Source organism: Orycteropus afer, unplaced genomic scaffold (assembly GCF_000298275.1).
Source record: "Orycteropus afer afer isolate SDZICR_OR568_19922 unplaced genomic scaffold, OryAfe1.0 scaffold00332, whole genome shotgun sequence".
NCBI classification, from domain to species: Eukaryota; Metazoa; Chordata; class Mammalia; order Tubulidentata; family Orycteropodidae; genus Orycteropus; species Orycteropus afer.
Window position 1 is genome coordinate 3,084,302 of NW_006921919.1, and position 15,407 is coordinate 3,099,708.

At 37.5% G+C, this 15,407-nt stretch overlaps 1 protein-coding gene across 1 annotated transcript in view; it reads right to left on the reverse strand.

The window, feature by feature from the left end:
* Window positions 1–11,300: 11,300 nt before the first annotated feature.
* The window catches only part of PDE5A (phosphodiesterase 5A), a 191,656-nt gene continuing 187,549 nt past the window's right edge, over window positions 11,301–15,407 (reverse strand). Inside the window, exons 19-21 of the mRNA XM_007952375.2 lie at window positions 14,097–14,171; window positions 13,363–13,446; window positions 11,301–11,438 (exon numbers count right to left, since the gene is read on the reverse strand). Coding sequence (XP_007950566.1) covers window positions 11,301–11,438; window positions 13,363–13,446; window positions 14,097–14,171 — 297 coding nt within the window. The remainder of the gene's footprint in view (window positions 11,439–13,362; window positions 13,447–14,096; window positions 14,172–15,407) is intronic.

The following is a 15,407-nucleotide window of genomic DNA, read 5'->3' on the forward strand; positions in this document are numbered from 1 at the left end:
GCAATGGTCTAGAAAGCCCTCAGAGAAGACAGGGACAGCCACTCTCAGAAAACTGTTATGATACTGGCTGGTGTGGACTCTAGCTTTGTGGAGAGGGTTGGGTGAGTAAGGGGTTTGAAGAACATAACTAGATTGGAGAACATGGTATGGCCAAAAGAGTTTGCTGTCACTCTGCTTCAACCTCTACCTTTTCTACAGGCTAGACTGTATGATAGTCCACATACTCACACACATTTGCCTAAGATTTCCAATTCACCCTGGATCAGGGTAGAATGGTAAGGAAAAGAAATAAAGCCCCACCATTTACTGCTTTTTAAATTAGATTTACTACCCATTTAAGGAATATGGACTAATGGCTGTCACCTGCCAATTAGGCATCTGAGTTAGAAGAGGGAAAAGTTAGTTACTTTAGTGGTGTTCCTCTATGTTGCATTGTTGTTAGGTGCCACTGAGTCAGATTTACATATAGCAACCTAATATATAAGAGAAGGAACTCTGGTGGCAAATGGCCTAAGGCATTTGCTAACCAAAAGGTTAGTGTTTCAAAGCCACCAGCTGCTCTGTGGAAGGAAGATGGGTAATCTACTTTTGTAAAGATTTACTGCCTCGGAAACCCAGTGGGGTTTGCTATGAGTCAGAATTGACTCGATGGCAGTGAGTTTGGTTTCTCTTGGTGTTTTGGTTACCTAGTGCTGCTCTGACAAGAATATGCCACAAATGGGATGGCCTTAAAAACTGGAGTTTATTTTCTCAGTTTGTGGGCTTTAAGCCCAAGTTCAATGTACCATGCTCTAGGGGCTGTGTGAAAGCCCCTCAGCTCTGCCTCTTGTTCCTGGCCCACTGAAGCTACAGGCATCTCTTCACTCAGGCAGCTACTGGTTGTTAAGGCTGACAGGCCCAAGGTCGACAAATAAAATGGCAGAGTCCCAATGTTACCAAACTACATGGCAGGCCATTAATTCAAGTCCAAAAAAGTTCCAAGGTCAGCAGAGCATGGCACGCTGCTGAACAACAACACGGCTACACGTAGGGTCCAAGCATGCCATATGCTAGAGACTATCCTCAAGGCCTCTCCTTATATACAAGAAGCAGACCACATCCCAAAGGCAGCTACTCAGCTGCTTATGGTAGATCCCACCATGAAGCTGACTGCCAGTCTCATCATGGGGAGGAACTACCACCAGCTACCCAGCCACTCAACCAGGCCCAGTCACGTTGACATACAAACTGAACTACCATAATTAGTATGTATAACAGAAGTAAATGTTGTCAAGTCCTGCACCATCCTTATAATCATTGATGTTTGAGCCCATTGTTGTAGCTGACGGGTCACTCCATCCCATTGAGGGTTTTCCTATTTTTTTGTAGACCTTCTTTATCAATTATGATATCTTTCTCTAGTAACTTGTTCCTCATGATAATGGGTCCAAAGTAAGCAAGACTAAGTCTTTCCATCCTTGCTTCTAAGGAACATTCTGGTTGTACTTTCTCTAAGACTGTATTTTCTGGTAGTCCTTGGTATATTCAGTATTCGTTGCCAATACCACAATTCGAATGTATCAATTCTTCTTCAATCTTCCCCAAAACAGTTGCCCCAGAGTTGATTTGAATCTGACTCATGGGACCCCATAAGCGGCAGAGCAGAACTGTGCTCCTCAGCATTTTCAATGGCTGATTTTTGGGAAGTGGATCACCAGGCCTTTCTTTCAAGGTATTTCTGAGTAGAACCAAATCTGTAACCTTTCAGTAAGCAGCTGAGTACATGTACCCTTTGCACAACCCAAGGACTCCCAGTGTGGAGACAGGTGTGGAGAATCAAGGATTCCCCCTAGTAGCCTCCATCAAATAGTTCTATTTTCTGAATTTCTGGAGAATCTGGTCCTATAATCTGTTATAACTTTTGACTTTGCTCATTGTGAATTGTTTCCTACGTTCTGTGATTACAACTTATGAATTTGTCTTTAGTGGTACAATTTCTGTGGAAATTTGATGGGTCTGTTTTGAGAGTGTTCTTCCAAAGACATTTGCTTTTGCTTTTGGCAGATGTCCTGGGATTTCTCTTTGTGCTTACAATTTAAATTGGGAGGTTCTGGAGTTATTCAAACTCCACCAGTTTGTTAGCTTCAAAACTCTATAAGGAGTTTCTGGTGGTATAAATGGTTAATGTGTTCAGCTGCTAACTCGAAGGTTGTATTTTCAAGTTTAACCAGAGACACCTTGAAGAAAGGCTTGCCAAACTACTCCCAAACAAATCAACCATTGGAAACCCTGTGGAGCACATGGAGTTGCCATAAGTTGTTATCTACTTGGTGGCTTTATTTTAATGCTTAATTTTCTTTGGCTCCTAGCAATATAAGTAAAAATCCCACCAGAAGTAATTCCACAAATGGTTAGCAATTAATGAAAACCTAGCAATTAACATTTTTCATAGTAGAAAACAGAAATATTTTTTTCTAAAAAAAAAAAAAAGTTGCATTAAGTTCATTTTTTCATTTTATATTTCAGCCTTTGCCCAAGTATTTCTAAAAGTGCTGTTTTGATTTCTCTATTACCCTTCACTAGACTTACTTTCTCCTTTCTTTATTAAAAATTCAGTTTTATGTCACATGAGAAAGAATGGAAATCTTTGTAGTGCCTGAGGCACTTGACTGCTAACCAGAAAGCTGGCAGTTCAAACCTACCAGCCACTCCTTGGAAGGAAGATGGGGCAATCTACTTCCATAGTGATACTGCCTCAGAAACCCAAGGAGGGGTCGCTATGAGTTGGTCCGACTCGACGGCACATAACAACAAGAAGTATAAGGAAGAATGCAGAGAAATGCTGGCAGCTTTGGAGGGCTATGTGATTCAGGTGGGCATTCTTAGGGCAGAGAACTGAACATGTTTGCAAGCCTAGAGGAAGGAGCCAGAATAGAAAGAGAGAAGCAGAAGTTTCAAGGAACAGAGAGTATATTGATGGCATACATTCCTGGACTTCACTTCCTAAACTCACTGCCTCTGAGTCGATTCTAACTCATAGTGACCCTCACTGGGTTTCTAAGGCTGTAAATCTCTACTGAAGCAAACAGCCTCATCTTTTTTCTATGGAGCAGCTGGTGGGTTCAAAGCACTAACTTTTTGGTTAGCAGCCAAATGCCTTAACCACTACACCACCAGAGCTCATCTCCTAAGAAGTCTATTAATCATACTACTAGTCTCAGTGGCACACCCTTGGTAGCTGGTTGTATTAGCTTTTCTGGAGAGAGAGCAGATGTGGCTGAGGTAGAGCTGTTGACCATGTTTATACCTTTCCCCTTTGGTCTAGGCACATCAACAAGACAAAAGATTCTTGACTTTCAGAGAGCTGGGTGGGAAAGGGGGAAGCTTGTTTCTTACAGGAGTATGTTGGATTGATGCATGAAATCTAAAAACAAAACTTTTGAGTAAGGAGAAATAGTGCTGTGAGGTGAAATTGGGAGATGCAGTTCTAAAAGTAGTTACTATTGGGTAATATAAAAGTTGAAAATTTTAACAGTTCACATTCGTTGTTTTTTTCTGGAGCCATGCAAATTTGTCCCTCAATTCCAATTTAATAAGAGGGAATCATAAAATGTGCCATTGAGTTGCTGTCAGATGATTGAAAGAGTTAACTTAGATCCTGTGGTTATCTCCTGCAATTCCTCTGGTTTACCATAAACACATTTGTGTGCAACTCACATGTGTACACACACACACACACACACGCACACACAAGCACATAAAATGAGGAAAACCAAAGAGAGACAATGTGTGACATTTAATTAGATTTGTTTTCACTTCAGATCATTATGGCTTTGATTCCATTCATAAATCCTGCAGATTATTATTTTGAACAAATGGTTTTGGAATTGGAAAGTCTTGTTTACCTTCATGTTGAAGCTGAATATAGGTCAGAATCAGAGAGAGTATTCTCTACAAGTCTAAAGTGTTTTCATTAATATAAGGTTACATGGCTTAAGAATAAAAAAAACATACCCTGACATTTACATACATCAAACACAATATTCCCTGTTTGCTGAGAAGGCAACACAGCTAATAACAAGAATGTGGATTGAAGGGAGTTAATCAATACTTCCTTTTTCTATGAGAAGGGCTGAAGTCTCTGTGAATGTAGTGCATAGTTCCAGAGAGACTTAAGACAATTAGTAGTGTTTGTTTTATTGAGGGAAATTTTGAGGAAATGATCACTGGACAAAGAGAAGTAAGTCTTAAGAAACAAACCATGAAGTAGTGATGAGACTTTTTTTTAAAAAAATTCTTATTTATCTCTAAATTCTATATTGACATTTTCTATTTATTTCCTTTTAAACAGTAACAATCTTTTTAAAAGCAGTTTCGTTAGCTGTTTACCTCCACTAAGGACTACTTCTTTAAACACAACTGAAACTCTGGTGCTCTCTAGTGGACAGAAATTTTAAAGTACTTATTTTGTCAAATGGGTTATTTTAAACCTTTGCACTTCTGTGAATTTGGCATAACTGTGACATTCTGCACCATACAAAGAGGGCTAGTGGCCAACTAAATGCTGGAATCTAGAATTTTTTTGCTTAATTATACCTCCACACATGTAGACTAGCAGCATTAAGAAATGGTGGTATCTGGGATTCTATGAAGACATTAGCTGTTACCATATGAGTCCTTAGGTGATTTAAATGGTTAGCTGGGCTGCTAACCTAATTAAGTTTACCTACAGGCACCTCACCACCACTCATATGTCAGTTTATGGTGGCTTACCTATTGCTGTGAGGCTGGAGGTATTTTGAATAGAGCAGGGTCATCCATGGTGGACAGGTTTCAGTGGAGTTTCTAGACTAAGACAGACTGGCAAGGACAGGGCCATCCACTTAATATCCATTAATAATCAGAATGTGGAATGTATGAAGTAAACCTACAAAAACTGGAAATTGTCAAAAATGAAGCAGAACACATAAAAATCAATACCTTAGGCATTGTTGTTGTTATTTGCCATCGAGTTGGACCCGACTCATAGCAACCCCTCCTTGGGTTTCCAAGGTTGTATCACTACGGAAGTAGATTGCCCAACCTTCGTTCCGAGGAGTGGCTGGTGGGTTTGAACCACCAGGCTTCTTTCTGGTTAGCAGTCAAGTGCCTTAGCCACTACACTACCAAAGCTCCTACCTTAGGCATTAGAGAACTGAAATGGATTGTTATCGGCCATTTTGAATCAGACAATCATATAGTCTACTATGCCGGGATTGATAAATTGAAGAGGAATAGCATCACATTCATTGTCAAAAAGAGTATTTCAAGATCTGTCCTAAGTACAATATTGTCACTGATAGGGTAATATACATATTATTATATTATAATATAGCAAGGGAGAACAGTTATTGCCATTCTTCGCAATGTTTACTTGTGGTTTATTGACTATGCAAAGGCATTTGACTGTGTGGATCATAACAGATTATGGATAGCACTGAGAAGAATAGGAATTCCAAAACACTTAATTGTGCTCATGAGGAACCTGTACATAGATCAAGAGGCTGTAATTTGAACAGAACAAGAGAATCCTTCATGGTTTAAAATCAGGAAGGGCGTGCATCAGGATTGTATCCTTTCACCATACTTCAGACATTATATTGCACTGGGAAAATCTGTTGCAAAAGACCTCTTTAAAGTGTTGAAGAGCGAAGGTGTCACTTTGAAGACTAAGGTGCACCTGACCCAAGCCACGGTATTTTCAATCACCTCGTATGCACATGAAAGCTGGACAACGAATAAGGAAGACCGAAGAGTTCATGCCTTTGAATTGTGGTGTTCCTGAAGAATACTGATAATAGCATGGGCTACCAGAAGAATGAAAAAGATCTATTCCAGAAGAAGTGCAGCCAGAATGCTCCTTGGAAACAAGAATGACCAGACTTCATCTCACCTACTTCAGTCATGTCAAAAGGGACCAGTCCCTGAAAAAGGGTATCATGGTTGGTTAAGTGGATGGTCACAGGAAAAGTGGAAGACACTCACTGAGATGGACTGACACAGTGGCTACAACCATGAGCTCAAGCACAGCTAGGATTGTGAGGATGGCACAAGACTGGTCAGTGTTTTGTTCTGTTGTACACAGGGTCACGATGAGTTGCAATCAACTCAACAGTACCTACCACCACCACCAACAGGCACTTCAAAGAAAGGCCTGGTTAGTTACTTTCCCCAAATCAGACACTTAAAACCCTATGAAGCACAGATCTACTGTGACACACATAGGGTTGCTATGTGTCGGAATTGACTTGATAGCAACTGGTTTGACTGTGGGAAAAAAGAAACAAACCGGCTGTGTAAGGTGAATCTTATCTCTGATGCGTCTAGTGTGAAAATATTATTGCCAGTATGATCCAGTAAGAATGGATTTTGGACCTTTTAAATTTAAAATGAAAAGAGAACTGATTTAAGTGGAATAAAAACACTTGTTTTGAAACGAGACAGATCTGGGCTCAAATCTAGCTCATGCCACTTGATGAGTAGGTAGCTGCTAAGCCTTCCCTCCCCGTGGTGATCATCCTCCAACAGCACTGTCATGGATCTGAAATAGGAAGGTTATGGAAAATGCTGCCTGAAGACTGGTAGCAAAGGATATTAATAAAAGGAACACTATTTCTGAGAGGTATTTCGGCTAAGAAAAGGGTTAAATGACATTTTTATCCAGTTCATAGACCACAGATGAGCTTGATTAACGTCTCTGGAACTATTCTCCCTGCTTAAAATCCAAAGTCCCCATATAATGTCCCACTCTTAAAATCTCAAGTCCCTTAAGAATTACACAATACCCATGCTTACTTGTTCATCTTTTTTATTTTTACAAAGCATGGCAAAATTAGGAGAGCACTGACAGGTGAAGAGTTTGCACAGTGGAAAATCACCCAAACCATCTCATCAGTTTATAGGGATCATAGGTGGGTAAATGCTCCTTTAATGTGATTTTTTTCATAGAAGAGTCATCTGAAATGATTCTCATCGTGGGGGAGAGGAAAGCAAAGAAATCAACATTCACAAGGATTTAAAATGACTTAAAAGCTAAACATAATATACATAGTAACTCCTTTATCCTAGTACAAAAATAGTGCCAGAAACTATATATTTTGTTCAAATATATTGAAAAGGTATAAGAATACAAATAGATATTAACAGTGGCTAGTGAGGATTCATAAGGTTTTCTTAAACTGTAATAGAAATTCATATTTTCAACTATTTACACTGCTTTCAACAACATTCATTAAGACATGTTTACACAGGCTTTTGATAAGTATATGAAAGGGCACAGTGAGCTTTACTATTTCCTCCCTTGCTCCCTGTTGTAGAGCAGAAGGGATCCAAAACTGTGCACAATCTCATGATCTGAAAGAACTTGGAATAATCTGGCTGGCATATGGAAAAATACCCGGTATAGCAGAATATATTACTCCTGACATAGGTGTTCTTTAAGTTTTCAACAGATTAATTGATTCATACTTGCAAGTGTGACAGGATGTTTACCAACAGATTCTTTATACATTTCAGGTAAAAAAGGTCCTTGGAAAATTGCATTCATACATGTTATAGATGGAAACAACAGTGAAATAATGCACCTTACAAAGTTTTCACTTTAAATCGGCAGTGTCAGAAGATGATACGTCTATTATTTGGCACTTTCCACACAGACTGTGATCTGTGAGGTCACTATTCTACCTTTAAGGCTGAACAGAGCTCAACATGTGGCTGGAACGCTGTATAAGATGGATCGACAAATGTCTAATACTGAGCAGTTAAATGGTACCACCTTATTTTAACTACAATTGTTCACAGCGATTACATTGTCTCCTCTCAGCTTAGATCAATCTTGGAAAAAACAAAACAAAACAGTGTTGCTTGAGATGGCTTGTTAAGTTCTAGGAGTATAATAGGTGGAAAACACAGAAAAAATTGAAAATCAAGCCTGAGCAGGTCTAATATTGATGCTCTGTGCAGAGGATAAAGGCACTTCTCTGCCAGGCAACACTGTATCTGTAACAAAACAGTTTACTCCCAGAATCCAATATATTTTCTTACACATTCTTATCTACAGTATTCCTATTGAAGGAAACTATTCTTCACGAAGGGAAGTGCTCAAAGAACTCTAAATCTCACACTCACTACTGATCAGCATATGAAGCCGAGTAATCAGTGTATTGTTGTCTTTGTGTTTTAGGTCTTGGAAACTCAACATAAAAAATGACAAGCGGGATTAGATTATCATGCTCTCTAGCCCAGCATCCTATCGCTGGCAGTAGTCTCCGGGGCCTATTCATTACACAGTAGCTGCCTTCTGCGACATCCTTCTTATTAAAGACAAAGGCTTAGTCCAAACATAACTCCTGAAAGACTACAACTTGCTCAGGCACATGGAGGGTAAGTGGCTTACACAAGTTCACACCGAAGCAAAGGCCAGTCTTTCGAAGAATATAAGTCCAGACAATTAAAACAGTTAGTAAAATAGTGGGTACAGTTTCTGGCCGGAAATTGAAATTAAATGGTATCATACTGCTCAGATGTAACTAAAACAAACAAAACTACAACTACCTTTTATCTAGAGTAAGAAAGTTTCCTTACTTGTTATGGGTAATATAAATACAGGATAAGGTGAGGGAAGACTACATATATATATAAATTTCCAACTTAAGAAAATATTGGAAAGGAAATATTCACATGAGAGCAAAACTCTGATTTGTACCCATATACCACAGATATTAATCCATGTATGGAATGATTTTTGTAACAATTAAAAATTATTTGAACCAATTAACCAGTCCTAAAGAAATACTCTTCTTCTAACATAAAATAGCCATGGCATTATCCAACTTCTTTCAATGTCTAAATAGTAAAGTAAAAGAAACCATTATTCAAAGGCAAACCAGACAATTACTAATCTAAATATATTTTCTTGCTTGTGAAAATGTCACACATACAAATCCTCCACCTACAATCTACCGTATTTTTAAAAGAATTCTCAGTGACATATGTCAGAGGGGCCTAAAAGAAACTAATAATAAGTATTTTAGCATAACTAAAATGACCACAAACTTGAGTATAACTGCGTAAGCACAATGTATGTGATAAAAAGAGCTTATTAAAAAGATCATTATTCTTTATAGACTTTTTTATACTAAGAAATTATGTATGCATGCATAGGTGTATACCAGTTTGTAAATACTGCTACTTTAGTGACAGTTTGTGTAACTTACACACCAAGAAGCAAGCTTACACTCATCTGTATGATGTAAAATAAAAATAACATCTTGAAAATCCAAGCATTACAACAATAACATATATAACATTAAACACTTGATAACTTCCTAAACTAGCCTTTGCTACTACAAAATAACAGCAATATGATTTGTTCTGCTTTTTTCTTTTTTGGCTGAATGATGAGAATGAAGTCACATTATGTCAAGATATATATACACACCATGTGAAATTCAGAATTTAAAAAACTTAAGGTACATGTTGAATGTTAGGCAAAGTTCAGGGAAAAAGTGACTTCAATGGAAAATAATGTGTTTTAATGAAAGGTTTTTGAGATTGCTGCATTATTATAAGGAGCTCTGGTGGCGTAGTGCCTAAGACATTTGACTGCTAACCAGAAGGCTGGTGGTTCAAACCCATCAGCGACCCCTTGGAATAAGCCAGTGACTGGGCAATCTACTTCCATAGTGATACCACCTCGAAAACACAAGGAGTCATCGTTATGAGTCAGATCCGACTCGATGGCAGTATTTTCTATCCAAATTTGTGATACAAACCCAGAAGACAGAACTTTTTTTGGGGTGTGGTAAAAGAAATCAAACATCTCACTTCTCTTTTTCCCAAATCCTGATGTTTTTAGATATTTGGAATATACTTTTCTCCCTGGGCCAGTTGCTTAATTCATTAGCTACTTTGCCAATATTGAACAAATGTATGTTTAGGGGCAGACAGGTACGACAGAAATCCACTTAAATGGGCTCAAATTCCACAGAAAACGTTAAACGTTAACTGTACTAGAAAGGATGGGAAGGAAATATCGCCAACTACGAGCTAAGGGTCAGTGTTTAGCATAACTTTTAAAACTTCTATGATTCTGGGCTAACTTGTTCTATAAATAAAAATTTGGCAATTCTCAATCATAAACCTTGATACTGTTATGTTTTACTCAGGCCGTAGGTTTCTCACGTTACAGCTCACTTGAAATCATTTTTGACCCCAGCATTGAGGATAGTTCCTTACTGTTTATATAACTGATGTTTTTCTCTGTACTTTGCTTGATAGAAAAATGGATTCCATTTATACTCATCTCCTATCTATAGCCAGATCTCAATTAGGTCAGTGATCCAATGATCTTTTGTTTTTTTGTCCCCCTAAATTTCCTCAAGTTGTTGACTTAAATGCCAGAAGGAGATGAGAGATGAGAAAGTTGTTTATAAAAGGAAGTTCAATATTCAAAACACTCACTAACTCTCAGAAGAGACTTCCAACAAAACGTTTCCCTTCCCCAAGTGAATTAAACACTGGTCCATTCCATTTCTGGATCATGCTCATCCTTCAATAAGCCAGTGACTGGATCTTTTAGGGTTTCCTCTAGTTTACACCAGATAGGTTAGATTAAAAGGTTTTATGAGTAGTCTTTGAATAGATGTACTGCACCAAAATGACCAAGCTCTTCTCCTGCCTGTTCTTAACTAAAACAGTAAATCAATGAATTAGTTAGTACCTTTTTCTTTATAATACTGACTCACAGTACTTTCTTTGTTTCAGATTGCCTGACCTTTTTTTGTGAAGGTAATACATTGTTGACAAATATACTTTTTCTCCTTTAAAACTCACTCAGCCTTAATTTTTCTCTGTCCTAGGAAGGCTTTACATGTCACAGAATATATTCAATTTGCTCCTAGCCTATTTGAGAGAAAGGAAAGATTACAAACATTCTTGAAAGATGGGTAACTCAGAAAACACAAAAACCAATTATTTAAAATCTCTAAGCAAAAAACATCCTCAGTGCAAGAATGCCATTTGCAGTGCACAAAATACCACAAACAGCGCTCTTATCAATGTGCTAAGAGTGGGTGTCGATTATTTTGGTTGAGTGGCATTAAAACAGATACACAAAAAATATATCCTCTACTACCATTTCATGCTATGCTTTCAAAAGTTGTGCAAAAATAAGAATACAGCAGTGGGAAAATATACACCAAATCTGTACAGTGTATAGCAAAACTAGTCTTAATGCAGAATACCGAACACTGTAAATGTCCACTCTGCATGAAGAGGGCCACTCAGTTCCGCTTAGCCTGGCTGCTTTCCCCATTAATCAGTGTCTTCTCCTGCTGTTCTGCAAGGGCCTGCCATTTCTGTCTGTTCTTTCTGCAGCCATCGAGCAAAGGGAAACAGTCCTCTGATACATGTGTCAGGGCCTAAAGAAAGAAAGAGAAAGCAAACAGCTAGAAGGAAGCCAGGAAACAGAGCCCTCTCCCACAGGCCTGTCACAAAGGGCAACACTCCACACTCACTTCATGAGCAGGCCCACTGTTGGAGATTTTTACAAGCTGTGTGAGCCCATAAGCAGATCATTTACAAACGACTCCTCTGAAGCTGTACAGAGGAGTATGTGCTGAATGCACACAAATGCACACAAAACCTTACTAAGCTATGAAGACAGATCTGGGTGCCACCCACAGATCCCTAAGTGTGTACACTTGTGCACTGGGAATGCCTTAGTTTTTGTGTTTTTCTATAGTATAGTTTTATATAATGCACTTAAATAGATTTTTATCAAAGATTATAATAAAGATTAATTTACAATTCTGTTATTTACCAACTAAAGTGTTATAAGTATTAATATAAGAATGTTCATTGTAAATTTTTTTTGTTAACAGAGAAACACTGAAAATCACTTAATTACCCAATGAAAGAGTTAGACATATTATGTTGCCATTTTGCAGCCATTAAAAATATTGTCATAGAAATACATCTAATAAAGATGTACATATTATGGATAGCAAAAAGCAGTATTTGTAAATGAATAAAATGTAAAAACGTTGGGAAAGTTATACAGTAATGTATTAACAGTAGTTATTGGAATTACAAATGATTTTTATTTTCCTTTTTGCTTTTCCATAGCCCCTGATTTTTCTACAATAAGAATATATTGTTTCTATAATAAATAATGGTAAAAATACACATCAATATCACATAGAATTTTCAACAGCAGAGTTAAATAAAACAAAATCTTACACATACATGGAATACAGAAGGATAAAGTCTGTAATGGGGGTATCTGATCACTATTTTGACTGTATGTAAAAGATGGGGAAAAAATAAAGACATTATTAGTACGTTCAATTGAGGAAATTAAGAAAGTCAGTCATTACAGAAAGGGCTTGTTATAGAAAGAATGAAAGAACAGATGTTCCAGGGTGTTTCAAACACTGCTTTGAATTCACTTCTAAAGAAGAACTTGTACATAACGGAGCAAACAGGACAATGATGAAAAAGAAAGGCAGGGAGACAGTGGTCTAGAGGGTAGCACCAGGGTTCACACCTCCTCCGAGCTTCTTTTAGTGTCTCCCTGTCCTTTTCTCCTCATCAGCCACAGCTTCTTTATTACAATTTCTGAGGGACAGAGCCCTAGACTAGTGACGAGAACGCAACGCCAGGGGCAGTTCTCCCACAGACTGCCTGTCTGACTGGGCAAGCCCTTCCATCTTCCTAGAATGGAAGTGAGATTTCAGCTGTTGAATCTGTAAAATGTCTGAACTAGATGTCTAGGGTTTCTTCTGGTTTTGACCCTCAATGATTTCTCCTTTCACAAACAATTAAAAAGTTTACTGTTGAAACTTTTTAAAGACAATGATAGCATCTACTTTCTGTATTTGGGTCATAAACATCTAAACTAATCAATTGAGTATTTTAGGAAGAAATACATTTACCTAAAATCAAACAACAACAAAAACCCAGCAGGTGACTAGAAATGGGAACCTGTAAAATCCCTTCTAACCACCCCCATGTAATCCTCATAAAATTTTTCTTAACAAAATTAAAGCTACACTATAACAATGAAAAAAAATTACACAATTATTTTCCCTTATTTAGAATTAAAAAAAGAGTTTGGTAACATAAAATATCCACAAGAGACCCCAGTAAGGTCAGCATAGGTACAGGATTCTTCTCAGAATCCCCTACATCAGTCTAGCACAGAGTGGGCACTCAATTTCTCATTTCTTGATTAAGAAGAAAAGTATTATGTATCTAGTGTTAATCACTTGAATTTATTTTAGGTTTCATTCACAATGCAGTCTAAGTTTAGCAAGCCTATTATTCAGTTTTGCATATAAATACCTCATATAGTTGCAAACAGATGGCATCTATGAATCCAACTTGCATACTTGGGATTTTGTTTTTCTTCTCTCTGTTCATTAGATCCTGAAAACACAGACACACACATACACACACACACACCCAGAAGAATTTATTTAGAGAACACAAAGCAAGTTAGTTCTAAAAACATGAATCATTCATCTAGCTAAGGAAGGCCAGGTAGCAATTATATCCAAAAAGTAGACTCTGCTTAATTTCCAGGAAAAACTCATTCCAAAAGACACAAATGGTTTGAGAAGAATCTTTCTCTTGTTTTTGGAGCAGATAAGGTATTTGAGATCTGTACTCCATGTACAAAGAGCTTTAAAAGCTATTTGCCCTTCAACATAGCAATGTGGGAATTTATTTTAAAAAGATAATGAAGAATGGCACGCATAAGTTTTGCAACATAGATATTTCCACAGTGTTCTTTATAATAGTAAGCAATGTAAACATTATTACTCAAAAGAGTGTGATTGCTTTTAAATTATGACTACATCTATTTCATACCATTATTATAAATAATATATAGAAGTGCATTTGTTAGCATGAAAAGTGGCTTATAATATTTACATAAAAAGTAAGTTATGGAAGAAAGGATATAATATGATGATTCCAAGAGTCTCTTCTGTCTTTTTTTGATTATGTTTTCTATAATGAGCATATATGATTCTTCTAAGAAAAAACAGTTCCTACCATCAAGGTCTCATACTTACAGTGGGTTCTATGTTGAGTTCTTTTCTCTCTCTATCTCCTTGGTCAAAAAATTCTGTTGCTACAAGTTCTGCTATCTGAAATAAATAACAAACTGAGTTTTGGCAATTAAAAGTCTATCACTGTCTAAAATACAGACTTTGAATAAAGATAAGAAAATCAATTGATTCTGTAGTTTTCAACCACATCAGTTAAATTAGAATAAAACAGTAATAATGAGTATTAAAAACTAATCACAACAAAAGGAATACAGTTTGTAATTTTCTGTAACTAGCCACTCCTCAGAAGGAAGGTTGGGCAATCTACTTCCATAGTGATATCACCTTGAAAACCCAAGGAGAGGTTGCTATAAGTTGGATCCAACTCGATGGCAGTGTGTAGCAGAAAAAAGCAACATGGTATTTTAGCTTCAGCAAGGAGTGGGGAAAAAGTATCATATGGTCATTTGTATACATGATCAATGAGATTATTTATTAAGCACCTGTTACATCAGGTGTTGTAAAAACACAAAACACTGTATCAAACAGGACCTTATACGTGATTGGCTGATAGGCCTTTTATATTTCTTTTAATCTACAGAGTCTTTCTTCCTTTTTATTTTCCTTGTATGCAAAGTCTTCCACAGTCTAGATTTTGCTGATTGCACCCCTGTGATGTTTCTCTGTATCCTGCATTTCCATAAACTAGAAGTGAGGTCTAGAACTTGATTAAGTTGTGTGTGTGTGTTTTTTAATTGTCACAACTACTTCACAGGCTGTGTTGTGTACTTTCATCAGTGTGTGTGTGTGTTCATATATATATAAAACCCTGGTTGCCTCTCTCTTTTTTTGTAATATTAACAACAACAAAATCAGTTGCTATTGAGTGGATTCTGACTCATGGCAACCTCATGTGTGTCAGAGTAGAAATGTGTGCCACAGGGTTTTCAACAGATGATTTTTCAGAAATAAATAGGTCTTTCTTTCCAGATGATTCTGGGTGGACTTGAACTTCAAACTCGTGTGTTAGCAGCTGTGTGTTTACAGTTTGCACCACACAAGAATTCCTTTGTGATGTTGCACCAGTTGCCATCAAGTCAATTCTAACTCATGGTGTCAGAGTAGAACTGCTCCAATGGCTTTCAATGGCTGTGATCTTTTGGAAGTGGATAGCTATGGCTTTCTTGAGGATCTTCTCGGTGGATTCAAACTGCCAACCTTTCAAATGTTTGCTTAAATTAACTGTTTGTGACACCTATTAATGGGAAGCATAGTGCCTAAGGCATTTGATTGCTAACAGAAGGCTGGCGGTTCAAACCCACCAGCCACTCCTCG